Below are 27957 nucleotides of genomic sequence, written 5' to 3' on the forward strand. Positions count from 1 at the left end.
ATGTAAACAAACAATTATCACCTCCCCGCCAGTATCCACATCTATACTCACTGAAATTGTTGTGCAATTCTGACACGAATTACTTGATTTATTAAAGGGTTGCGTGTGGGCAGTTACTTTTGGGCCACCATTGACCCTGTATATTTTAAACCAAACCCCAAAATTGAGTAGAGTGAACCTTCGCCACGGTAGAAGCTGTTCCGAGAAAATTAAAAAGACCACCTTTCAGCTGCTACAGATTTGGCGACCTAGCAAATAATTAGAGACAATAGTGTAATGTACAAAACACCAGAATCCGCTCTGAAGTACAAATTAGGCCTTATCAGTCACGTGTAGGAACCGACTGGTCTGTGGTTTTGGCTGCCGGACTGGAAATGGCCGGCCGCAGGATATCAATCTAAATATCCGGTTTGTCAGATGTTGTTGGACCGAAACTGGGTGTATAATTGACACGTACGTTGCAACCCCTTTTCGCGCGGTAAATCAAATCGGGAGACATCTTTTTCTGGCCTGAAGTTCAGATTGAAGAACCCGACATGTTATTTTTAGTCAATAACCAGAAATAAATTGTTCGATAGTTATACAATTTATCTGAAAGGTTTGAAATGTCCAACCTTGATTAAATTTAACATTTTCCTAAAGGTTTTGCAATCTCCGATCTCAAGCGATGATCATTTAGGGGTCGTTCAGATATTACGTAATCAATATTTTAGCAATTTTTACCCCCCTCCCCCCTTCCCCCCGTAATCAACCGTAATCAAGACCCCCCCCCCCCCCCCCCCCCCCCTTTGACTTTTTCCCTGGAAAACACTTTTCTCTACGTTTCATGGTACCCTGATCATTATGAGTGCCAGAAATCATTCTTATGATATCCGGCCAAGCACCTTCCCAACTATTCACTGGCAAGTCGGATACCTGATTGATTCCTAAATTTTATCACTATCTGAGTGGAATTTTAATTAAAATATTGTCAAATTGTTACAATAATGTTACCCGTAAGCATTTGGGAACCTCTTCCCCCCTCCGCTGATTACGTTATATGTGAACGACCACTTACGAACTTGAAGTATAATATTCCTTCGTTTGTTTCCACTATAACCTCATGTTGTTCAACTATGTGTAAATTTACCTGGAAACCCAAAGCTATTCGTTTGAATGTAATATTAATGAGAGCTGGTCGAGACAATTGATCTCTATAAGTTGGTGTTTAGCTGCCCTCAGAATACATTGTAAGTTAGCTCAATCGGAAAATATTATGATAAACAAGAAGTCTTCATGGCGCCCCGGTAACTCGTACTCTGTTTTATAGATCTATTGACTATTATATATTTATAATGTTAAAGTGTTGAATACGCTATAGCACAAGTTATAAAATCACATACGACTAGGAACCGACTACCGGTCTAGGGATTTGGCTGCTGGAGCGGAAACGGTCGGATATCGATCTATTTTCCTGTTTGCCAGATCGGAGTGGAAAACAGGAGAATTAATATTTTTTTGGACATTTTAAAAATTTCCGACCGCTGGTTGCTAGATGTCAGAAAATTAAAAAATGTATCTTAACAGTTTTAAAATTTCCGAGATCGTGCACCATGCACATTGTACCTCATGCCATTAGACCCTGTGATCCTTTACGAAACTTTCAGGAAATCTACGTTTGACCCATATCTCTGAAAATATCGCCCTAAAATGTAAACAAACAATTATCACCTCATCAGCCTCCTGAACATGTGCTCGCCCTAAAATGTTTAGTTAAATATTTAGTTGAATTTTCAACATTGCTTATAGTTAATAAGATAACCTTATATAAACGTTAAAGCATAAACCTCAAGTCTCGATGCTTATTTGACGATTTGGTATTTCTCTAACTACGAGACTCCATAAAATGTAGAATTATCATTAGCCACTAGCTCAACTATTGGGAAAGACTCGTACAGCTTAAATCGATGTCTCTACAGCGTAGACGGGAGAGGTATATCATCCTGATGATGTGGAAGATTCTCCATAATGTGGTACCAAACTGTTGTGATATCAAGTTCAAGGTGACCCCAGGACACGGGGATGTAGCTGTCATACCCTCATTGTCAAAGTCAAGTTCCTTACGCAACCAGTCACTGTACGACAGGTCTTTTGCAGTTCAAGGACCGAAGGTGTGGAACAAAGTGCCTCACACAGTAAAGGCTGATTCATCCTTTGACATGTTTAAGTGTAGTTTGTCGAACTTTCTTGCTTTGATACCGGACAACCCTCCGGTCGCCGGCTACAGCTGCAGTTGGTCAAACTCACTCATGGTCGACTACTCGCCATCCAGGTGGTCAGATATCTGATGACCCTTCCGGCTCCACGGATGAACTCAACGAAGTAACGAAGTAACGAAGTAACGAAGTAACGAAGTAAGTTAGTAATATACAGTAATAGTAATATATGCTGTTGTATAATAAAGAATGTTATATAATAAGAATTAATAAAAATCTGAATTTGACGCACCGCCCACGTAAAATGGAGATTACCTCAACTTTATGAATACGAATCATCGGGACTATCTCAATAAAGTTATTAATAAATATTATCATTTAATAACAATATAACATCTTATCCATTTAGGGCATAAACTGTAGTCTTAAAAATATCTTAAATCTAAATAACAAAAATTCTTATTAAGATGAGGTTCTTGTTGTGATTAAAATTCAACTCATCGCTTGACTGTATTTTGGGGAATAGGTATATATCTAAAGATTTATATATTCATTGATTCGCCAGGAAGCTTTAAATATCCTGAATTCTCTAAAACTATTTTATTTGTATATCACTTACCAGATTTAGTGTTGTAGGTACCTAACCCTTCACATTCTTGAGAAACTATTTTCTCTGACAAATTTCAGATTCCTGGGGTATGAAGTAGGTATGAAGCGACTGATACTCCTTACCGTGTTCCTCGCCACCGCGATGCTGATGACTCAGTTACCAGAAGACTCCATAACTTTCAACTATACCTTTGCCCTCAACGTGATAAGGAAAAACCACGTTGACTTGAAGTTAGTCCCAGCTAAGACTGACTGCGGAGACTTACTGTACGAAACTATTTCCTTGCGTCTGATGAAGAAGATCTTCAAGGGTACGGACAGTCAAGTGTCTAATGATGTTGATACCATGAGATGTCAGTTCAACGTAGACGCAGTTTACAGCTTATATTCGTACAGATACTACAAACTAAATATCAAGAACCTCTTGAAAAACTCAGCATGGTCCTGCGAGCTGGAGCCTAACCTATTGTGTGATGGAACCTCTCACTGTGCTACAGACGAGTGTCACTGCAACCCTCAAACCAACACCTCCGCGTTTTACTTCTACTGTTTTGATGGCTCTGGTTGCATCTCCTCGGACAAGGTGTGTGATGACAGACAACAGTGTCAGGACGGGTCAGATGAGTGTTTTTGTCAGGGGGTTGTTCAGCTGTCTTGTCCTATGAGCGAGAACAAGATTTGTTTGTCTCCGCAAGAGTATTGGAGTCGGGAGGAGGAAATTGAGTCTCTTAATTGCACGGTGGAAATTAAGGCTCCAAATCATGAATCATATAACAACACCGACTTTAGAAATCCAGTCCACAGTTGTTTATATACACTAAATAATGAACATTTATCTGGAATACGTCATGACGAGCTGTTAGCTGATCTGTTTTTAACTAACATCACGACAATCTGTGAAAACTATTGTAGCAACGAGACAGGTTTTATTGAAGGGAACTGGGTTTCATACTGTGATTGGATAGTAGCGGGGGTACTTACCAATAAGTTCATGCTAGATTTCGTGTTCACCTGTGTCAAAGATAGCCTTCTCTACGACCTTCTCTACGACCAAACATTCCACATAAGCAAAATATGCGACGAGACACGTGACTGTAATAACGGAGCAGATGAGTTGAGGTGTCCTGATAGGTTCTACTGCTCCAACCAGACAGGAACCTGGATAACAGAGGACAAAGTGTGCGATAACGTGAAGGATTGTGCTAACGGAGTAGACGAGTGTGAAACGTGCGACTTTGGGAGTTTATCATCCCCCAAATTTCTGATACATTCCAAGGTAATCCTGGTTGTGACCACTGTCATGGGACTGTCCATTGTCTTGCTGAATCTCTACCAGGGACGGCAGTGTTATCTGGGAAGTCCATCCTCTAAAAAAGGAGATATAGACAGAATCCTGCGATTTCAAATATTCGTTTACGATGGTTTAATGGGAGTTTACCTATGCTGTGTGGTTGTAGCAGCAGTAGTACTGAGAATAAAGGGAGACTACTGTATCATAGAGCGGAAGTGGAGGGGAAGTGAATACTGCTCAGCTCTAGGAGTCCTCTTCTCCTTCTCTTCCCACGGCTCCCTGATGCTGGTCGCGTGTGTGAGTGTCGTCAGGTGCGTCACCTGCACTGCACGTATTGGAACCAATGTTAGAAAGAGCACTGTAGTTGTAGTTTGTGCTGTCATATTCCTGGTGAACACTACACATTCGCTCTTTCCCTTGCTTCCAGTTGCCTTTGTTCAAGACGTCTTCAGAACGGAAATCTTCTTCTCAAACATCGAGGAGAACCCCTTTTTCAGCAGGAGTTCAGTAAATGTTTCCCACTTGGATCTGATGTATCGGAACAAATACCACGGTGAGGCTGATATCTACACATCTCTCACAGGACTCAGAAACGTCACCTCTAAACCGGAAATATTCGACACCCTGGAGATAAGCTACTATGGCAACACTGGACTCTGTGTACACAACATCTTCAAAGTAAAGGATTCCTACGAGATGTACAAAATGGGTTACTGTGTGGTTCTGGTGGTACTGCTCACCATCGTCGTGGTTACTTACTCTAGGATTGTCTGGGAGGACAGAAGAATAAAAGCCAATTTAGCGGCAGCAGCAGCTGCAACAGCAGCAGCAACCCAAGAAAACGCCAACAAGGATGACAGCTCCAATGCTCTGACCCTCAAAGTTGCTCTGATGATTGGAACACAACTAGTGGGTTGGATACCCCAGATATTTGCTACAGTGTACTTCCAGTACATGTCCTCTACTCCAGTCCCACCTCTAGTATTTGAAGTGTTTGCTCTGGTGGTGATACCCGTCAATAGTTTCCTGAACCCTGTCTTTAACAGTGAGCTGTACAGGAATGTGGTGAGGAATGTGGTGGGTTGTGGATGGGAGAGATGGAGGTGGTATGTGAGCAAGGTTACTGGGAGGAGCCTTGATGGTGAGGCGGTGCAGGTTGGTGAGGCGGTGCAGGTTAGTGAGGCGGTGCAAGTTAGCGAGGCGGTGCAGGTTAGTGAGGCGGTGCAGGTTGGTGAGGCGGTGCAGGTTGGTGAGGCGGTGCAGGTTGGTGAGGCGGTGCAGGTTGGTGAGGCGGTGCAGGTTGGTGAGGCGGTGCAGGGCGGTGAGAACACGGATCCCTCTTAGAGCCGACCTTAAAGTTAGACACGTGACTAGACTATAAGTAGCTACAAAAGATGGAGAAATCATGGAGAATTCTCAGAGTCGGCTTTAATTTAAATGCACCGACTATATTTGTTTGTTATACGTTATGACGGTATCATACTTTGTGTTCTTAAAACTTAATTCTAGAGAAAATTTAGTTTTGTCCTGAACATTAATTTTAATTTTATGTTTGTAAAAATCTTTAAAAAGGCACAATAAATTTGGCCGACACAGCTGTTATTTCGTATGAGAGACTGCAAATAGAGTTTCGAAAGTTGTTAAATATTTAAAGCTGAAATGTTTATTGAGTTTAATGAGCTTCATTATAATAACCAAAACTTACAGTGTTTTCACAATTGTAAGAAGAATTAACGCATATAAGCTACGACTCTTATCATTTCGCTCGCCCAAAAATTATCACGGAGTTAGGTTTGTTAAAGTTGTTAAATATTTAAAGCTGAAATGTTTATCATTTCGCTCGCCCAAAAATTATCACGGAGTTAGGTTTGTTAAAGTTGTTAAATATTTAAAGCTGAAATGTTTATTGAGTTTAATGAGCTTCATTATAATAACCAAAACTTACAGTGTTTTCACAATTGTAAGAAGAATTAAAGCATATAAGCTACGACTCTTATCATTTCGCTCGCCCAAAAATTATCACGGAGTTAGGTTTCCACGGTTTTGTTTTTGGGCGATTGATTAGGGAACGCTAAGCTACCCTGCGCAATGTTCTCATCCTAGTCCTCAAGGTATATAATATCTCACATGATATGAAAATTTTGTTTAATACATTGGCTACTCAGACTCTAATGAATACGGATAACCAAATACCATGATGTTTTACATTAAAATATAGAATATTCTTGAAATTCAATATACTGATTACTGATCAACTAAGTTGGTCACAGGTCGCTAACAAAATATACTCACTGAATTCTAGCAGGAACCCGTATAATATAAGTATAACCCTAAACGGTGTCAAGACTCAAGAGACTAAAATAATTATTACCTATTTAATTCGCGTTTTTGACACCACTTGGGGGTCCAAATGTTGGTCTCTAAAATCATTATTCCTTGGCCAATTTTTTATTATTTCTGGTATTACTACTGATGATGTCCACAAATTGTCTTCTTCTTGAACATTTGAAAAAAAATTACGTGTAAAAGTGGAAGAAATCCGGGCAGTATCAAGATAGCCCGACCCCTGTTCGTGAACAACTGTTCGCGAACAGTTTTTCGCCGAACAGGTGTTCGTGAATAGTTGATTATATTGGTTACCAGATTATATGACCGCAAATGTTATGAAGACACTGCATTGACACTCGAATAACCAGTTTGTTTTAATCTTTTTTGAATATCTCGGAAACATGAGGTAATATAAAACCTACGTTCTGAAACGCCATCTTGATCTATGGAGGCCTTACTAAGCAGCGCTTAACCGTAATTTTTATGAACATTAAAACTTAAGCATGGGGTCCCCAGGTAATAAAACCCCAAATCACGTGACAGCGCCGTGGAGAGTGAATTATTGAAAACCGGGATTGACATTAACAATTTTAAATGTAGTGATGATGGGAACTACAAAAAATTACGCATCTGATTCCCCTAATAGTAATATTAATAATGATAAGAATTTTTACGCCCTCCGATTCAGTATTATTTAAAGAAAATGTAATTAGCTCAGTAGTCAGTATGATAAACACTCGTCATGACGGTAATCAAATGATTGTATTTTAATTATTTCCAAGACAGAATGATCAAGTCTTGCTGCAATTGAGAGCAGTGCATAGAAATAGAATTTCCGTGATTTCTGAAGGCATATTAAACTGCGGTTGTTCATTGTAATTAAATTGTCGTGGAAATGGTTAAGATTCGATTTAAATTTACTCGTGCTGCTAGTTCAACCAGTTATAAGTTTAAAATGTTTTGAGCTGCATTTGCATGACATTTCTACTGTTGATGACCTTTGACCTTAAAGTAAAATCCTTAAATTTTTAACAATTACTGTCTTTAATGGTGAACTTTAAATTTAAATAAATTTTAAGAGTAAAACAGTTTTACAATCTAAGAAATCCTAATACTAACACAATAAGATTTCAATAATGAGGTCTGATCGTCATCTTCTTACAGCGTTCGATGTCTTGTGAAGGTAAAATGGTGATATCCTCTGGATCAGGCAGAGGTCGAGTGTTATCGGGATTATTTCTTTAGTAGTGGAACAGCAATACTAAGGTAATGGGACTACTGCGGACCCTCTACCGGCCAAACCTTGTTAACAAAGCCGCAGTCAAGGTTCGGTGAACGGTAGTTAAAAGCGCTTAAGGGACATAAGGGACATAAGTCAAATTGGTAGAGCAACATCATGTAGTGCTAGTGGACGTCTTAAGAAATGAGGAGTAGGTAGAATGTTAGGTTGCTCCTTTATAAATCGTCTTTTTCTCCGATAATAAGTTGACATCAAGTCTTGAAAATTATTCGAGAAGAATCTCGAATAATTTAGTTGCAGCGTGCCACATGGCTATCTAAACTGCAAACCCTACCCATTGCTGAGCAAGGCCTTTATCTTCTCCGACGAGCGGGATCATCAATAAACCTTGACTGCGGCTTTGTTAACAAGGTTTGGCCGGTAGAGGGTCCGCAGTAGTCCCATTACCTTAGTATTGCTGTTCCACTACTAAAACAATAAGATTTCAATAATATCTCATCCCCTTAATTTCCAACAACCCCATATTAACAACCGGCAACTCAGTGTAATTTCCTAGGTTTTGTCGACTGCACCTGCCATCAATTTCACTTCAAACATCACCGAATTAATGTGTGAAATATGACAATTAAAACTGGCACATCATTACTGGTTCTAGTCTCTCTCTGTCTCTCTCCAATCTGTAAAATGAAACATCCTGTATGACGTCTTTGTTAGTGCACTTATACAGGCCGAATATAGTGTAGAACTAGCATGTATTCAATTTGTGCACTTGTAGAAATGTATTGTACTGCTCGCTTTAAACTGACCTGGTTATATATTTATATTAATATAGTTAAACTCCTTCGTTATTGGCTATTGATGTTCGAAATAACACAGACATTCTGGCAAGTTTTTGCACGATTTCTTTGAAATTTTTATTGATATTTTGAGGCAATGATAGATATTAATTGAAATATTGAACAGTAGTCAGTACCTCATAGAGTTCCGGAATATGTTTCTTTTTGTGCTGATAGTCGGCATAGTTTCTGTTTATTCTGATGATAACTCACAAATGTGTCTCAAAACCTCAGGTAGGCTTCGCTGTTAAAATACATTAAATATTTTATTAATTAATTAATTATCAATTGACACAAATGGCACTAATTAATGATTCCTTATAAGTATAACTATACATTAATTCATACTAACAATTCATACAAATAATGTGCGACAATATACTTCATATAATATTAATTCTAGAAGGAACAATAGTTTAAAGATTGTGTTTAGGTACCTAAACAGTACCTAAACAGTACCTAAACAGCACCTAAACAGTACCTAAACAGTACCTAAACAGTACCAAAACAGTACCTAAACAGTACATAAATAGTACCTAAACAGTACCTAAACAGTACCTAAACAGTACCTAAACAGCACCTAAACAGTTCCTAAACAGTACATAAATAGTACCTAAACAGTACCTTAACAATACCTAAACAGTACCTAAACAGTACCTTAACAGTACCTAAACAGTACCTAAACAGTACTTAAACAGTACCTAAACAGTACCTAAACAGTACCTAAACAGTACCTAAACAGCACCTAAACAGTTCCTAAACAGTACATAAATAGTACCTAAACAGTACCTTAACAGTACCTAAACAGTACCTTAACAGTACCTAAACAGTACCTAAACAGTACCCAAACAGTACCTAAACAGTACATAAACAGTACCTTAACAGAACCTAAACAGTACCTAAACAGTACCTAAACAGTACCCAAACAGTACCTAAACAGTACCTAAACAGTACCTAAACAGTACCTAAACAGTACCTAAACAGTACCTAAACAGTACCCAAACAGTACCTAAACAGTACCTAAACAGCGCCTAAACAGTTCCTAAACAGTACATAAATAGTACCTAAACAGTACCTTAACAGTACCTAAACAGTACCTTAACAGTACCTAAACAGTACCTAAACAGTACCTTAACAGTACCTTAACAGTACCTAAACAGTACCTAAACAGTACCTTACCAGTACCTAAACAGTACCTAAACAGTACCTAAACAGTACCTAAACAGTACCTAAACAGTACCTAAACAGTACCTAAACAGTACCTAAACAGTACCTAAACAGTACCTTCACTACAGGACAAGAAGACTGGTGTTCGTTACCTAAACAGTACCTAAACAGTACCTAAACAGTACCTAAACAGTACCTAAACAGTACCTTCACTACAGGACAAGAAGACTGGTGTTCGTTACCTAAACAGTACCTAAACAGTACCTAAACAGTACCTAAACAGTACCTAAACAGTACCTAAACAGTACCTTCACTACAGGACAAGAAGACTGGTGTTCGTTACCTAAACAGTACCTAAACAGTACCCAAACAGTACCTAAACAGTACCTAAACAGTACCTAAACAGTACCTAAACAGTACCTAAACAGTACCTAAACAGTACCTAAACAGTACCTAAACAGTACCTAAACAGTACCTAAACAGTACCTAAACAGTACCTAAACAGTACCTAAACAGTACCTAAACAGTTCCTAAACAGTACCTAAACAGTACCTAAACAGTACCTAAACAGTACCTAAACAGTACCTAAACAGTACCTAAACAGTACCTAAACAGTACCTAAACAGTACCTAAACAGTACCTAAACAGTACCTTCACTACAGGACAAGAAGACTGGTGTTCGTTACCTAAACAGTACCTAAACAGTACCTAAACAGTACCTAAACAGTACCTAAACAGTACCTTCACTACAGGACAAGAAGACTGGTGTTCGTTACCTAAACAGTACCTAAACAGTACCTAAACAGTACCTAAACAGTACCTAAACAGTACCTAAACAGTACCCAAACAGTACCTAAACAGTACCTTAACAGTACCTAAACAGTACCTAAACAGTACCTAAACAGTACCCAAACAGTACCTAAACAGTACCTAAACAGTACCTAAACAGTACCTAAACAGTACCTAAACAGTACCTAAACAGTACCTAAACAGTACCTTCACTACAGGACAAGAAGACTGGTGTTCGTTACCTAAACAGTACCTAAACAGTACCTAAACAGTACCTAAACAGTACCTAAACAGTACCTTCACTACAGGACAAGAAGACTGGTGTTCGTTACCTAAACAGTACCTAAACAGTACCTAAACAGTACCTAAACAGTACCTAAACAGTACCTTCACTACAGGACAAGAAGACTGGTGTTCGTTACCTAAACAGTACCTAAACAGTACCTAAACAGTACCTAAACAGTACCTAAACAGTACCTAAACAGTACCTAAACAGTACCTAAACAGTACCTTCACTACAGGACAAGAAGACTGGTGTTCGTTACCTAAACAGTACCTAAACAGTACCCAAACAGTACCTAAACAGTACCTAAACAGTACCTAAACAGTACCTAAACAGTACCTAAACAGTACCTAAACAGTACCTAAACAGTACCTAAACAGTACCTAAACAGTACCTAAACAGTACCTAAACAGTACCTAAACAGTACCTAAACAGTACCTTCACTACAGGACAAGAAGACTGGTGTTCGTTACCTAAACAGTACCTAAACAGTACCTAAACAGTACCTAAACAGTACCTAAACAGTACCTAAACAGTACCTAAACAGTACCTTCACTACAGGACAAGAAGACTGGTGTTCGTTACCTAAACAGTACCTAAACAGTACCCAAACAGTACCTAAACAGTACCTAAACAGTACCTAAACAGTACCTAAACAGTACCTAAACAGTACCTAAACAGTACCTAAACAGTACCTAAACAGTACCTAAACAGTACCTAAACAGTACCTAAACAGTACCTAAACAGTACCTAAACAGTACCTTCACTACAGGACAAGAAGACTGGTGTTCGTTACCTAAACAGTACCTAAACAGTACCTAAACAGTACCTAAACAGTACCTAAACAGTACCTAAACAGTACCTAAACAGTACCTTCACTACAGGACAAGAAGACTGGTGTTCGTTACCTAAACAGTACCTAAACAGTACCTAAACAGTACCTAAACAGTACCTAAACAGTACCTTCACTACAGGACAAGAAGACTGGTGTTCGTTACCTAAACAGTACCTAAACAGTACCTAAACAGTACCTAAACAGTACCTAAACAGTACCTAAACAGTACCTAAACAGTACCTAAACAGTACCTTCACTACAGGACAAGAAGACTGGTGTTCGTTACCTAAACAGTACCTAAACAGTACCCAAACAGTACCTAAACAGTACCTAAACAGTACCTAAACAGTACCTAAACAGTACCTAAACAGTACCTAAACAGTACCTAAACAGTACCTAAACAGTACCTAAACAGTACCTAAACAGTACCTAAACAGTACCTAAACAGTACCTAAACAGTACCTTCACTACAGGACAAGAAGACTGGTGTTCGTTACCTAAACAGTACCTAAACAGTACCTAAACAGTACCTAAACAGTACCTAAACAGTACCTAAACAGTACCTAAACAGTACCTTCACTACAGGACAAGAAGACTGGTGTTCGTTACCTAAACAGTACCTAAACAGTACCCAAACAGTACCTAAACAGTACCTAAACAGTACCTAAACAGTACCTAAACAGTACCTAAACAGTACCTAAACAGTACCTAAACAGTACCTAAACAGTACCTAAACAGTACCTAAACAGTACCTAAACAGTACCTAAACAGTACCTAAACAGTACCTTCACTACAGGACAAGAAGACTGGTGTTCGTTACCTAAACAGTACCTAAACAGTACCTAAACAGTACCTAAACAGTACCTAAACAGTACCTAAACAGTACCTAAACAGTACCTTCACTACAGGACAAGAAGACTGGTGTTCGTGGAGTGCATACAAATGTTGCCTTGGTTACGGGTGTTGTGGACCCCAGAATGTGTGCTGCTGGCGGCGGGGATAGTTAGTTATTTACCTGAGTATTTAGTGTGATCTACATGTTTATGAAGTGCATTTTACCGTTTCTATCCTGGGATAAACTATTCTATGAAGTACTGCAAAGTAGCTTGATCATTAATTTAAACGTTTTTGTATGACTGATTGATTTGATTACCCAAGAAATTATGCAGCTTCAACTTGGCAACTAGACATAATATTTGTTTCAGTGAGAATCAGGTAGCTGATGGTTGCTGCTCATCATCGGAACAATGTTGCAGTTCTGAGACCAGTTCAGCGTGCTGTCCTCTTCATTCGAGGTCACTTTACTAAGCTTTAAACTAATTATAACATTGCAAATCTATTAGTATTACATTTATTGAAAATTATGTAATGTAAAGTAATGGAAATATTTTAAACGGGTATATATCCTGTCCAAACCCATGATGCACTACATGAAGAATTTGTTGTAACTTTGTTTGAAAAGCATTAATTTACTAGAGTAGCACTAGCAGTAACGTATCTGTTCAGACTGTCCGATCCGGGGCCAGATAACAGCTGATTATATATTATATATATATACATATATATTATATAACTGCAGGTAGGGCAGGTTAATGTCGCACATCGTGACATTAATATTTCCTTCCTGTAATCCGAGTCCCTGCTCATTTCCAGTTCTGTGTTGGTTATAGATATTTTGGTTAAGTATTTTAGGGCAAAGGTTAGGGTTGGGATTAGGGTTGGAATTAGGGTTGGGATTAGGGTTGGGTTTAGGGTTGGGATTAGGGTTGGGTTTAGGGTTGGGATTAGGGTTGGGATTAGGGTTGGAATTAGAGTTGGGTTTAAGGTTACGGAGTTAATAGGTTTTGGATTGGATCGTGATTTGTTACCTAAAACGTTAGCATCTACTGTGTCTATCTCTATCTCTGCTCCATTCCCTGATCTTATATTTATTACATAATAGGGGGTCCCCAGCTGTAAATTTATAACTGATAACGTATAAAGTAATAATAAACTCATATTAATATACTTGGCAGGTGTTGTAAAGACAGCAGAGGAATGTTAACATGTTGTACAAGCTCCAACAGTATTGACAAGATCTTATTCGTTATCTCCGGGGGTAAGTAGCTCCAACAGTATTGACAAGATCTTATTCGTTATCTCCGGGGGTAAGTAGCTCCAACAGTATTGACATTTGACAAAATCTTATTCGTTATCTCCGGAGGTAAGTAGCTCCAACAGTATTGACAAGATCTTATTCGTTATCTCCGGGGATAGGTAGCTCCAACAGTATTGACAAGATCTTATTCGTTATCTCCGGGGGTAAGTAGCTCCAACAGTATTGACAAGATCTTATTCGTTATCTCCGGGGGTATAACGTCTGAAAAATGTACAGTACTGCTGGCTATTCTCATAGTCCTGGTTGTGTACCACTACTCTTTTATTTACAGTACTGTTGGCTATTCTCATAGTCCTGGTTGTGTACCACTACTCTATTATTTACAGTACTGCTGGTTATTCTCATAGTCATAGTCCTTGTTGTGTACCACTACTCTTTTATTAACAGTACTGCTGGCTATTCTCATAGTCCTGGTTGTGTACCACTACTCTTTTATTTACAGTACTGCTGGTTATTCTCATAGTCCTGGTTGTGTACCACTGGCACTACTCTTTTATTTACAGTACTGCTGGTTTTTCTCATAGTCCTGGTTGTGTACCACTACTCTTTTATTTACAGTACTGCTGGTTATTCTCATAGTCCTGGTTGTGTACCACTACTCTTTTATTTACAGTACTGCTGGTTATTCTCATAGTCCTGGTTGTGTACCACTACTCTTTTATTTACAGTACTGCTGGTTATTCTCATAGTCCTGGTTGTGTACCACTACTCTTTTATTTACAGTACTGCTGGTTATTCTCATAGTCCTGGTTGTGTACCACTACTCTTTTATTTACAGTACTGCTGGTTATTCTCATAGTCCTGGTTGTGTACCACTACTCTTTTATTTACAGTACTGCTGGCTATTCTCATAGTCCTGGTTGTGTACCACTACTCTTTTATTTACAGTACTGCTGGTTATTCTCATAGTCCTGGTTATGTACCACTACTCTTTTATTTACAGTACTGCTGGTTATTCTCATAGTCCTGGTTGTGTACCACTACTCTTTTATTTACAGTACTGCTGGTTATTCTCATAGTCCTGGTTGTGTACCACTACTTTATCGACAGACACAACCCCCACGTGGACATCTGTAAATGCTCCAGATGCAAAATAAGGTAAGTAAATAATAATTTTTTTATTTATTTTAAGAACATTCTTGCACATTATTTATTTTCCTATTGATGTATAATTGTATCACGTCGTGACCCCCACGGCCGTTTCACTATGGTGAAACCCTGTAGAGTTTCTACGATACAGGGGGAGCCGTGCACTCGTGCGCGGCGGGTCATACAACGTATGACAAATGTATAATAGTCAAGACGTAAGTCAAAAGTAAAACATGATGCTAATTGCTGTATTTACTATAGACGGAGGTTAGAAAGAGATCATTTTGCAGAAGAACAAGAATATGATATTCACACACCCGACTCTCTTAACCAGTTAGTATTACTTTTAGCATATTTGCTCTGGGAGAATAAGAACCCTTTATGTGGTCCATCTTAATACAGTAAAACTACTTGCCACCTAGGACTTTATAGCTCTAGAGTCTAGAGTCTAAAGTAAAGTCAGAGTCTAGAGTCTAGTCTAGAGCCTAGAATTTAGAGTCTAGAGTCTAGAAACTAGATCGAGTCTAGAGACTAGACTCTAGATTCTAGACTCTAGATTCTAGACTCTAGATTTTAGACTCTATAATCTAGAGTCTAGAATCTAGAGTCTAGAGTATCTTGAGTCTAGTCTCGCTAGAGCCTAGACGGTACCTAACGCGTTTACCATACTAATACTATATCCAAGGTCTCATACCGAATTTATAAAGCATCCTCTTGACACGGAGGCAACAGATCAACAATCAAAAGGCAACTCTTCTGTACCTCCCTCAGGTATTATGGGGTATTTATTATTACTATTAGCCATGCAAGTAATTGTGGTAGTTTTCAATTTCAGTCCACATAATATGGAATTTCATTGCCTCGAATTTATTATTTTAGATTGTAAGAATAATTTTTGGTGATTATTTGGACCCCAATAAAAATTTCCCTACCCAGATTTTACAGCAGCACCTCCACACAAGCTGAGATTATCCAACGCTCATTCTCATTTAGGTAAAAGCGATGGAATTAATTACTTCACATAGATTATTACAAGTTTCAAAATGTAAAATTTAGCTAACTTTCTTCCAACTTTCAAGTTCAATAGTACCTGTCATGACTCATGATTAACTTAAGACTTTTTTCCCATAGATTATACAGAAGAAACGCCAACAGAGGAAGAAATAGTGATGCTGCCTGATCATCGACACCACAAGTACTTCGCCTGATAAGCAGTGACGTCATTAAGGTGATGACGTCATCATCTCACATCTTCTCCTGACCCAACTCCATCTCTTGTTTTTGTGCCGTTTCGTTTTAATCTTTTGCGATTTGCTTAACTGCTAGCCAATTATTTGATGGAAACTGTTCAATTTCATACGGACGGTGTTCGTTCAACAGGAAGAAACACACCAGACCGAATTGTTCAGCAGTCAGCACTGAGCAATTGCCCATTAACAAGTTACATACTGTCAGTATAGTTATTTTCATAGTTGGTTCGTGTGTAAATTTTTCGGGAAAAGTACGTAAAGTGCGTCTGAATTTTTTCGTACGTTAAGAGCGTTATGTTTTAAAAGTACGTTAAGTGCGCACGAACCAACTATGGTTATTTTTGATTATTTTAATTTTACAGACTTTTTCTTTATTACTTGCGATATAACTTCCTGAAGCTGACAAATTATAATCAAAATTGTAAGCATCCAATTGTAAGCATTCTACGTTTATGTCCGCTTGATGCAAAATAAATAGAAATAGAAATTACAAACCAATTCATGACTCATTTGAATACATTCATATTATGATTGTAATTGTAAACTAAATCAATTAATTTCCTAGGTCAAGTATTTCCAATGATGAAACTTTGTCTAAAAACCGTCAAAAATAATACGGCACGGATATGAACTTAACCGATATAATATTATAATAGCTTATAATTACAGGGTGGCCCAGAAGTAACTTGCTAACGTAACCCTTAAATAACTCTTGAAATACGTTTTAGAATTTTACAAAAATTTCAGGGATTACAGATATGAGTCAAACTTAGATTCGCTGAAAGTTTAATAAGATTTCGTCGATAGCGGTTGGTGTGGCATACCAGCCCCTCTTTTTCACTGTTTTCGTCGTAATCAGTAACTCAGTAGTTCCCCAACAATCATATAGCAAAAAAGATTTTCATCAGCTGATGGGTATCAGTCGGCCAGGTAGCGCAGTTGGTTACAACGCCAGCTTTGCAATCGTGAGGTTGCGAGTTCGAATCCCACTGTCTGCCTGGTCGTGGGGTGAGCGTCGTTGATGTTCAGCTAAGGATCCTGAGTGGTCTATGCAGCCCCCCGGTCTACTCAGCCGAATACTCGAGAAATCGGGTGCGAGGGTTAAATGAGGAGCTACACATTGCAGCAAAGTCTCGGGCGAAGAAAGTATGGTACACACTACCTTAACCGTCACTGGCCAAAACAAATCCTTCGGCTTCCTGTAATTGGCTGGTTGCACTTGTGTAACAATGTGGCTGTTGGAATACTCCGAAGTAAAATGAGTGTCTTGATTAAAAAAATTAAATTGATTTTGCGGCTTATATAAGAATATAAGAACTAGACGCAGAAACTTTCAGCGAATCTAAGTTTGACCCATATCTGTAATCCCAAAAAATCATTAATTAAATTAATAATTATAATAATCAATTAAACTAATGTGAACTGTCACTACTGGCAGATCTAATTCCCACTTCTGTAGATTTTGTTATTATCTCCATGATACATAACAAATATATTCTTATATTGATAACCCATCATGTGGAAGGTAGCTTTCTTAAAACCCGTTTCCTTTCCGTAGTGGTTGCTTTAACTTTTCTCTTGACTTTGACGCCTTCCTCTTCTTCCCTTTCTTCTTCTTTCTGGAAAAACAATTCATTACTTGACAAATTCACGAAACAGTTTTAACAGCAAATTAATCCGAAAAATCATCATATCAGTCATGGACATTGGAAAATGGTATTATATATAATAGTAAGCAACGATAACTTATCAGACCTAATGGCTAAATGTTCCGTCTAGTGCAATTAGTTAGGGCGAGAAAAACGAAAGGCTGAATGCTGAAGAAATTTCTAAATGTCAAAAAAACTAGAAATTTAGAAATGAAATAGTAACCTGGCGCACACTGAACCGTCTCTTTGTCCCAACTTCATGCTGAGTACAGTCACCACACTCCCCATTATGACATGCACCAGCGTTGCCATGGCAACTATCAGTATTGTCATGGCAACCGTCGCTGTCAGGGTTGTCATGGTATTGTTCGTCTTCGTGGAAATGCGCAGAGCTATTTTCATGGTAACTAGACTGTTCTGCATCGTCTTGGTAGCTAGATTGTTCTGCATCGTCATGGTAACTTGGTTGTTCTGCGTCATCATGGTAACTGCTCCCTTCTCCATTGTTCGTTTCCACTTCGACCTCTTCTTGCAACGCGGGCTCCTGAGAAATGTGATCGTTGGATAATATTGGTACCAGATTCTCCCATTTTTATTGTGATGAGAGGCGAATTGTTAACTGCCTCGATGAAAAATGTTTATGGTTGGGAGTCGTTAATAATAAGGATAAATGTTAATGAAATGTAATCAACATTTGTTTGAAAGGGATGATTGATATTCAGACTAATCTTCAGGTTTCTAGAAACCACATTTCCTCTTAAATAAGTTATAAGTTATTAAATAAGTTAAAAATAAGTTATAAGTTATTAAATGAGTTAAACAACGTACCTTCTGATCGTCCAGCCGGACGAAGCCCACAAAGAATCTAGGTTCCAAGTCACGTGACAGGTCTTTAATATTCTTCCTCTTCAGCAATCTCTTCTTCAGGATGGAATGTTTCCCGCTCGGTAAGAGAGGCGCATCTTCAGGTTCCAAACAGTGTGAGTTTAAATGCTCCTGAGGTTATTGGGTCATCAATTAACTAATTGATTAGATTTGATATTCGTTCGATTTTTAACCATTATAAATAATCGTTTGTAGCATTTCTAACCTGAACTTCTGCGCACGTGGGGAATAGTTTGTAACATTTTTGACATTCCATAACTGATCTCCAATGGTGACTCTCCGTCAAATGTGCTACTAACTGAAAACAGGGGTAATTAGACTCAATTATAGAATTATGTAGTATCTTAGTATTAAAAAGAAGCCATTTAAAAAGGCCTGACCTTTTAAAGCTAAGAAAGTACTGGTGTATACGTTTTAGCGTACACACTACACCCATGCACGCTAAACATAATAATAAGCTAACGAATAATGATTAATTATATATGATAACCTAGTAACGGAAGTTAGGTACACTAACGCTCGTATTAAGTCATATTTTTAGGAGATGGTTTGACTGCGACCTTAAGCGTTAAGGTATGAAAACATTTATTGCTAATCATTTGGGACTTGGGTATGAGCATGTGTATTGTGTATTTGTTAGTATCTTTCTTACTAAATTTATTAATCAAAGTCTAGTTTATTAATCAATACCTGTAATTTGGAAGGCTGAGTATCTGAACAAACTGGACAATCTGACTCGGTACCACTACAATATGAGGTAGGGGATACTCGAACTCTTTTACTACCCTTGTGAACCGCCTGAAATAAATTTAGCTCATTATCCTAATCAGTGATTGGTTAATGGCTGTCACTTGGCCACACACTGTTACTCTTCTATCATATTCAAGGCTCTGTTGTTGCCTAGAAACTAAACTCGGACATGTCCTCAAACTAAACTCTTGTATACCTAAATATAAGTCTCCAACTCGGACATGTCCTCAAACTATTGTATACCTGAATATGTGTCTCCAGCTCGGACATGTCCTCAAACTATTGTATACCTGAATATGAGTCTCCAGCTCGGACATGTCCTCAAACTATTGTATACCTGAATATGAGTCTTCAGCTCGGACATGTCCTCAAACTATTGTAATTGTATACCTGAATATGAGTCTCCAGCTCGGACATGTCCTCAAACTATTGTATACCTGAATATGAGTCTCCAGCTCGGACATGTCCTCAAACAGTTCGTCACACTGGTCCTCCCGGCAGAACACGGCACTTTCTCCGTTCCAGAAGTGTTTTTCTTCCATGTGCCGGACTAGCGCTGTGTCTTCTTCAAACACTGCTCCACAGTGCTGGACAAGTATTTAACATTTCACAAGCAAGTTGAAAATGTCGATATTATCGCAAGGTACAACTTTATCTTGATATAAATCAAGAGGCTTGCATATAATGAACATATTGACACGGGTGCAGAGTTGAGTCTGTACGGAACCTAGTAGTTTCAGATCCTTGTTTAACTTGCCGTACAGCAAGGTCATCCACTACTTTAGCCCGTCGAGGCACATAATATAACGTATTGTGAGAGCTACTGAACTCACAAGTGAATTTACTGACATGCCAGTGCTGAGTGCCGCGGCGAATACATTTATAAATTTAGTAGAACAGCAATACTAAGGTAAGAAGATGACGATCAGACCTCATTACATTTATAAATTGTTAAAATAAACAAGTAATTGTTTATTTGACGCAGTCAGTTAATTAATTAACTTATCACTTAATTAGGGTAATTAATTAATTAACGTATTACTTAATTAGTCATTAATTAACTGATCATTTAATTAATTAATTTACTTATCACTTAATTAATTAATTAACTTATCACTTACCTGGCAGTAGACAACACTCATAGTCTTGTTGTTATGGACCCGTTTGAAATGCTGCTTCAAATACATCACATCAAAGAAGATCTTATAACATTGGGGACACTTTATATGTTGTATTGTTTTACCTGAGATTGTGTTATTAATGATAGTTCGTCTAGTTAGTTAATTAGACTAATTAGACTAATCAGCTATGGACCCAAAACGTGGGTGGGTTTTTATTGTCCTTACTTTTATGACGATACAATTTTCTAAGAAGTGAAGTAAAAATATGCCATTGAATCGTAACGTTGACTAATGACTATGGATAATGGATATGTTGAAATCATCATGGAGATTGGAGATGTACAAAGTCAAACATTTCACCAAAATCCTACCATGAGCGTCCAGGTAATGTTTCTTGAGCTGTTCCCACCCAAAGCAGAGTAGTTTACACTCAGAGCAGAAGTTTTGCCCCTCCATTGGTCTTGTCTTGTGAATCTGAAACAACAAATTGTTTTAATGTTGGCTAACACAGTTATACTGTGTTTTGTTTTATCTATGTAAATTTGGTAAGAGATAGTGTCACATAATTAGAACTAAATACTGATATATTATTCAGGGACACAAACAATAAAATATCAAAATTGTCAATTTATAAATTTGAATTTGTATCATACCTTGGAAAAGTGTTTCTCCAGATCATATTTGTGTTTGTATTTCTTGTTGCAGTAAGTACACATGTAATCTTTAGCGTTGATGTGAACTGTGCGGATATGCCTCCTGAAAACAAGACCGTCAAATTATTTATAAACTATTGGCCAGATACCATGTAGTTGTTTGAGGTGCATACTTACATTAACGATAGATTTCATAATACCAAAGATGATATGGAAAAATGGAAAGGACTACTGGTAAAAAAGTTTACATAAATTTTCTGGTCTCGATGAATGGACAAATTCACATAGCTGTAAAGTGTAAGCTGCCCCACCGATGTTCAATTCCAACAACCATCCCCAACCATAAATAGATTCAAGCAAAATTTTGAGCCCAAATGGTTTAATAAGTGCATAAGTTAGATAATTTTATTAATTAACCAATTAACCTAACAGATGAGACATCTTTGAACTTGAACTGACAGTAGCTGCAAATCAAACTCTGAGGTGTGTTGTGAACTGTAAAGGTGTGGTAAGCTAGTTTCTGTTTTGTGCTGCACGCAAAATCACAGAGGTAGCAGGGGGATTCACCGAGTTCGTTACGTACTTTTATCATCTTCTACTTGGGAGTTAATTATCTGTTAATAATTTGATAATTAGTTGCAGTTAAGATGCTCTGTTTAACGGTGGCATCACGAACAGTGACAATTTTGAAAAATTGGGTATTATCAAATCACAATTCTTTCAATGATACAAATTTGAACAGACGTAGTAGCCCTATCAATTTCTAGTCCATCGTAATTCAATGTTTGCTTGTTTGATTTGGGATTGATTTTATCCAAAGCAAGTATAAGATTTTTCAAGAGTAAGAATGGTCAGCTGATATTAAAATGCGTAATTGGTAGAAACTTGATAGTTTAGAAAGCGATGAAATAAAATATAACAATAAACCGGTATATAACAGATATAAAACAACTAAAATATTTGAATAGTTTGAATTTTGATATAAATTTACGATAAATCTTTCTCCTTAAAAACATGAAAAAAAATACAGAATATCTTACACATACAGTTTTACTGCTGAATTGGTATAATTTAATATTTTAGGGAGCGTTCACCTATCACATCAGAAGCCGAGAGGGAGGGGGTTTGGAAATGCTGGCGGTTGCCAACGATGGGGAAGGGTGGTCTGGGCCTTGCCGAATACCTGAATCCTGGGGGGGGGGGGGGTAAAAATGGCCAAAAACCTGCTGACGTAATATCTGAACGCTCCCTCACTGCGAATAATATACTAGCGAAATAAAACAATAAAAAGTTATGATTTTTGACATCAATAAGTCCCTAGATGTCAGTTTCTCTGGTGACTAAGATCTTCCGGAAGGCTGAATTGTCGTTTGCTCTGAAACCCTGGGCTAGCCTGCAGAAATAACGAAATTATACGGCAGAATCATCTTTATTAGTAGTGGAATACCCTCAAGATCCGCTTCAGAATCTGATATCTTTTCAACTAAACTACAAAGTATTGGAACATAAACTGTTTTTTATAATTATTCAGTTAGCAAAACATACCGAGATAATTGAGTCACGTGTTTCGTTATGACAGATTTCTGAGCTTTTAGGTCGTCATTTTCTGTAACCACGTTGACTAAATCCTCGCTAACATCTGAAATACACCTCGTTAACCCAACTACATTTGTTTGAGATTAATGCTATATAAATGACAAAAAGTAACTTGATGGAGAGATTAATTCTGCTAATTACAATCAATTTCCCAGGACAAAATTTAAACTTCAAGGCTATCACAATTGAGTTGTGACTGACTTTGTAATTTGAGGTGTAATCCTTTGACCATGGTATTCAACTCTTCAACCTCCATCGCAAAGAGTCTACTGGTAGGATCCAAATTCTGATTCAGAGTATCCAGAAGGAAACCACCAATACATTCGTCCAGGTTGTCATTTTGATTATTCAAATTCCTGCAGAATGAACGCGTTTAAATAAGTTTGTTTTGATTGGTTGACGCGCGCCATTTTGCGCGTAATAGGACTGCTGAACTTTCATGTTTTAGTCGATTTTAAAGTATTGCGGGCTACGAATATTGACATAGCGCGTTGTGACTTGGGACAGTCATATCAAGATGAATTAATTGAGTGGGGCTTCTCTCAAAGAATAAAGTTGCAACACTATGGGATAATCGCTGGTAATACAAAAATACTCCACACAGAGTTGATGGTTTTTGTGTAGTTGTACACACATTCTTATTTTAGCTATCAGACCAACTTCCACTCATCAGGCAACCAGTTAATTGCCACAAATGAAATCAAGAAAAATACTGACCTATTAGCCAGTTTTCTGCCCACGGAGTTTGAGTAATCACAAACCAAGAGGTCAGGATCTGATGCAGGACTCCCGCAATCACTTCCTAGGGTGTTTTATATTTAGTATTAAGCACATTACTTAATAATACGGACCAACTTCTTGATAAATACTGCCAAAAAAGTTAACTACCAAAGTAAGTATACTGCATATATACATTAGATGTACATGAACATTATATCTTGTACGATAACTTACTTACATTTGATGATATGCTTGCCTAACAATAAACAACTGACAGCTACACAAACTTCTTAACAAATATTTAGTTGCATGACATTTGTTATTATTTCATCACCGCAACAAGCTTACACATGCCAGCTTTTTAAGCTATTCTTTGACTTGTCAGCCAGCAAACCTACTAATGTAACCAAATCAACAGTGCCAAAATAACGTTACTTCACTCAGTTAGTCAATAGACAAGATAGATCACGTGTAACTCACGCGACTTATAGCCCGCTATATCCACGTCACTGAAGGTCTGCTCGTTCTGATGGGCTAACCGTCCCCCAACAGTACTGTACGAGTTAATCGCTGCATCTATCTCCTCCTCGGAGTTATAACGCGTGGAAACAACCTCTTCAAATGATTTGATGACGTTACATTGCAGCATTCCTGAGGGTTTATCAAGATTTTCCGTACAAATTTGAAACATATGGTGGTGGAAAAAGGTCTATTAAATATAAACTGAACCAATGCGAACTGAACATAATTGTTTGGTTAATAACGAAATTTAATCTGGTTACTACAGCAGAGTAGAGCCTTGATTGTTTTGACACGTGATGTGATATATTGCTTTGATTGGTTGCCGCTGCAACTTTAACTGCTGTTACAAAACTTATGGCTCAACTCGGTCACCCGTGGTAACCAAGTTTATCTACTGATATCTAAAATCTAAACAGTTACCAGTACTGAGACCAATAGGTGAGGGTAACTTACCGGTACTAAGACCAATAGGTGAGGGTAACTCAGATGTCAGAGGTTCAACACTCTCCTGACCATCACAACCTGAACAACATCTGAAATGGTAGAGATTAAATCTGGTGAATATTGATCACGTGATTACATAACTACCCAGTGAAATTATAACATAAATATTGAACATTTGGAACACATAATGATACTCAACTCAAAATTATTTAAATCGTTAATTTAAAAGTGGAAAGTATGTAAATTAGATTCATTTTAACTTGGTTGTCTAGGCCAATAGATTTAAGATAATTTTTAACTTTAGTAGATATATTTTTGATGATGTGTGATGATGTTTGTGTCATTATATTTTGATTTGATTTGATTTGATTTTAAAATGGGCCAACTTAAGCGTAATTGCATACTTTTTGAGTCTTTGTTTTCTTTTCCTACTTTTTTTCTGTCTCCGTTCTTTCCTCAGCTCTTTGATGTCCTGGGCTTCTCCTGCTGAGCTAGCTTCTTCAGAGCTGCTAAATGTTATTCTGTACACATTTTAGTCAAAAAGTACATCATGTACAATAATAATATTATGATATAGTGAAGTATACATTTTTATCGCATTTAAATCCACAATCTCTCATTAAATTACTTTTAAATGTATGGTAAAAACTTATTTTTATCGATTAACAAAGCTTCGACTCATCAACAATATATAACTTGTAACTACCCTAACTATGGGCACTAATTTAAATTAAAAACTCACAGATCGTTAACAAACTGGTGGGCATGAGGACAACATTTCACTTCGTCATTAAGTTCACTTTCACTTTCACTTTCTCCTTCACTCTCTCCGAGATCCACACTGCTCCCCTGGTCCCAGTCTGTACCAGGCAGGAGGGGAGCGGGAGCAGCATCTATCAGATTCAACGAGCCGAGAAGATCATTTTTGATGAGTAAATTCTCGTTTAGATTCTGGACTTGGCTGATAGCGGGTTTTTGCTGATCTGAAACGATCTCGGGTGCTAGATTAGTGCTATCTGGAAGGCAAATGCTATCTTGAGATAATTCAGCTACTGCTTCAGATGATTCAGCTACTGCCTCAGGTGATTCAGCTACTGCCTCAGGTGATTCAGCTACTGCTTCAGGTGATTCAGTAACTGCTTCAGGTGATTCAGTAACTGCTTCAGGTGTTTCAGCTACTGCCTCAAGTGATTCAGCTACTGCTTCAGGTGATTCAGTAACTGCTTCAGGTGATTCAGTAACTGCTTCAGATAATTCAGCTACTGCCTCAGGTGATTCAGCTACTACCTCATGTGTTTCAGCTACTGCCTCAAGTGATTCAGCTACTGCTTCAGGTGATTCAGTAACTGCTTCAGGTGATTCAGGTACTGCTTCAGGTGATTCGATAACTGCTTCAGGTGATTCAGCTACTGCTTCAGGTGATTCAGCTACTGCCTCAGGTGATTCAGTAACTGCTACAGGTGATTCAGCTACTGCTTCAGGTGATTCAGTAACTGCTTCAGGTGATTCAGTAACTGCTTCAGGTGATTCAGTAACTGCTTCAGGTGATTCAGTAACTGCTTCAGGTGATTCAGCTACTGCCTCAGGTGATTCAGTAACTGCTACAGGTGATTCAGCTACTGCTCCAGGTGATTCAGTAACTGCCTCAGGTGATTCAGCTACTGCTTCAGGTGATTCAGCTACTGCTTCAGGTGATTCAGTAACTGCTTCAGGTGATTCAGCTACTGCCTCAGGTGATTCAGCTACTGCTTCAGGTGATTCAGCTACTGCTTCAGGTGATTCAGCTACTGCTTCACGCGATTCAGCTACTGCTTCAGGTGATTCAGCTACTGCTTCAGGTGATTCAGCTACTGCTTCACGCGATTCAGCTACTGCTTCAGGTGATTCAGCTACTGCTTCAGGTGATTCAGCTACTGCTTCAGGTGATTCAGCTACTGCTTCAGGTGATTCAGCTACTGCTTCACGCGATTCAGCTACTGCTTCACGTGATTCAGGAACTGCTTCAGGTGATTCAGCTACTGCCTCAGGTGATTCAGATACTGCTTCAGGTGATTCGATAACTGCTTCAGGTGATTCAGCTACTGCTTCAGGTGATTCAGTAACTGCTTCAGGTGATTCAGCTACTGCCTCAGGTGATTCAGCTACTGCTTCAGGTGATTCAGTAACTGCTTCATGTGATTCAGCTACTGCCTCAAGTGATTCAGCTACTTCTTCAGGTGATTCGGTAACTGCTTCAGGTGATTCAGCTACTGCTTCAGGTGATTCAGCTACTGCTTCAGGTGATTCAGCTACTGCTTCAGGTGATTCAGCTACTGCTTCAGGTGATTCAGTAACTGCTTCAGGTGATTCAGCTACTGCCTCAGGTGATTCAGCTACTGCTTCAGGTGATTCAGTAACTGCTTCATGTGATTCAGCTACTGCCTCAAGTGATTCAGCTACTTCTTCAGGTGATTCGGTAACTGCTTCAGGTGATTCAGCTACTGCTTCAGGTGATTCAGTAACTGCTTCAGGTGATTCAGCTACTGCTTCAGGTGATTCAGCTACTGCTTCAGGTGATTCAGTAACTGCTTTAGGTGATTCAGCTACTGCCTCAGGTGATTCAGCTACTGCTTCAGGTGATTCAGCTACTGCCTCAAGTAATTCAGCTACTGCTTCAGGTGATTCAGTAACTGCTTCAGGTGATTCAGCTACTGCTTCAGGTGATTCAGCTACTGCTTCAGGTGATTCAGTAACTGCTTTAGGTGATTCAGCTACTGCTTCAGGTGATTCAGCTACTGCTTCAGGTGATTCAGTAACTGCTTCAGGTGATTCAGCTACTGCTTCAGGTGATTCAGCTACTGCTTCAGGTGATTCAGCTACTGCCTCAGGTGATTCAGCTACTGCTTCAGGTGATTCAGCTACTGCCTCAGGCGATTCAGCTACTGCTTCAGGTGATTCAGCTACTACTTCAGGTGATTCGGTAACTGCTTCAGGTGATTCAGCTACTGCTTCAGGTGATTCAGTAACTGCCTCAGATGATTCAGCTACTGCTTCAGGTGATTCAGCTACTGCTTCAGGTGATTCAGCAATTGATGAACTTGATTCGGCTACTTCTACACTCGGTTCAACTTTTACCACGAGTGCCTTTATATCTGTTTCTGTAATAAACTCACTCGTATCTGAGTCACCGTTCAGAACAGCAGATTCTCCTTTCCCGTCCTCGGGAGCAGCTTTTGCATTAATAATCTCGTTGGAAACTTCACAAGGAACTTCACAAGGAACTTCACAAGGAACTTCACAAGGAACTTCACTTCTTGCTGGAGTTTTAGCTATAACAACTGTGGCATCATCTGACCCGATCATGTTGTTGTCTATTCCATTGTTGTTTAGTGTATTATGAATTGATCTTTCTGGAGCTTCAATTTCTTTCTCCGTAAATATTCCCTCGTTTACTACCGCCATTCCATTGCACCGATCTTATAAAATGTAATGTTAAGAGTACTCGGTGATTCAAACTTCAAAGACAAATCCAGTTTGTATTAATTCCAAATAAATAGAAATTTCGCCA

General features: G+C 38.5%; 3 protein-coding genes across 4 annotated transcripts in view; 1 reads left to right on the forward strand and 2 right to left on the reverse strand.

The window, feature by feature from the left end:
• The first annotated feature begins 12923 nt into the window (after window positions 1–12923).
• The window catches only part of LOC134822048 (uncharacterized), a 51471-nt gene continuing 36437 nt past the window's right edge, over window positions 12924–27957 (forward strand). Inside the window, exon 1 of one of the 2 annotated variants that reach the window (XM_063832889.1) lies at window positions 12924–12930. The gene's annotated coding sequence lies outside the window, so the exon portion shown is untranslated. Of the gene's footprint in view, window positions 12931–19191; window positions 19196–27957 lie in introns of those variants that run through there. The other variant, XM_063832888.1, reaches the window with a different exon arrangement.
• Window positions 16455–21738, reverse strand: LOC134822047 (zinc finger and BTB domain-containing protein 40-like). Its single transcript, XM_063832887.1, has 10 exons — window positions 21554–21738; window positions 21129–21231; window positions 20847–20949; window positions 20476–20597; window positions 19792–19941; window positions 19295–19402; window positions 18810–18902; window positions 18548–18715; window positions 17943–18263; window positions 16455–17689 (listed from the first exon to the last, which is right to left on the reverse strand). Exons 1-10 carry the CDS (start codon window positions 21718–21720, stop codon window positions 17585–17587), a joined length of 1440 nt encoding a protein of 479 aa, XP_063688957.1. The 5' UTR covers window positions 21721–21738; the 3' UTR covers window positions 16455–17584.
• On the reverse strand, window positions 22331–27851 carry LOC134822220 (SUMO-interacting motif-containing protein 1-like). Its single transcript, XM_063833127.1, has 8 exons — window positions 25153–27851; window positions 24815–24916; window positions 24420–24499; window positions 23925–24095; window positions 23442–23526; window positions 22926–23080; window positions 22674–22767; window positions 22331–22521 (listed from the first exon to the last, which is right to left on the reverse strand). The coding sequence occupies exons 1-8, from the start codon at window positions 27849–27851 to the stop codon at window positions 22446–22448; spliced, it is 3462 nt and encodes a 1153-aa protein (XP_063689197.1). The 3' UTR covers window positions 22331–22445.

This window comes from Bolinopsis microptera, chromosome 10 (assembly GCF_026151205.1).
Source record: "Bolinopsis microptera isolate Bmic1 chromosome 10, MBARI_Bmic_1.0, whole genome shotgun sequence".
Classification (NCBI taxonomy): domain Eukaryota; kingdom Metazoa; phylum Ctenophora; class Tentaculata; order Lobata; family Bolinopsidae; genus Bolinopsis; species Bolinopsis microptera.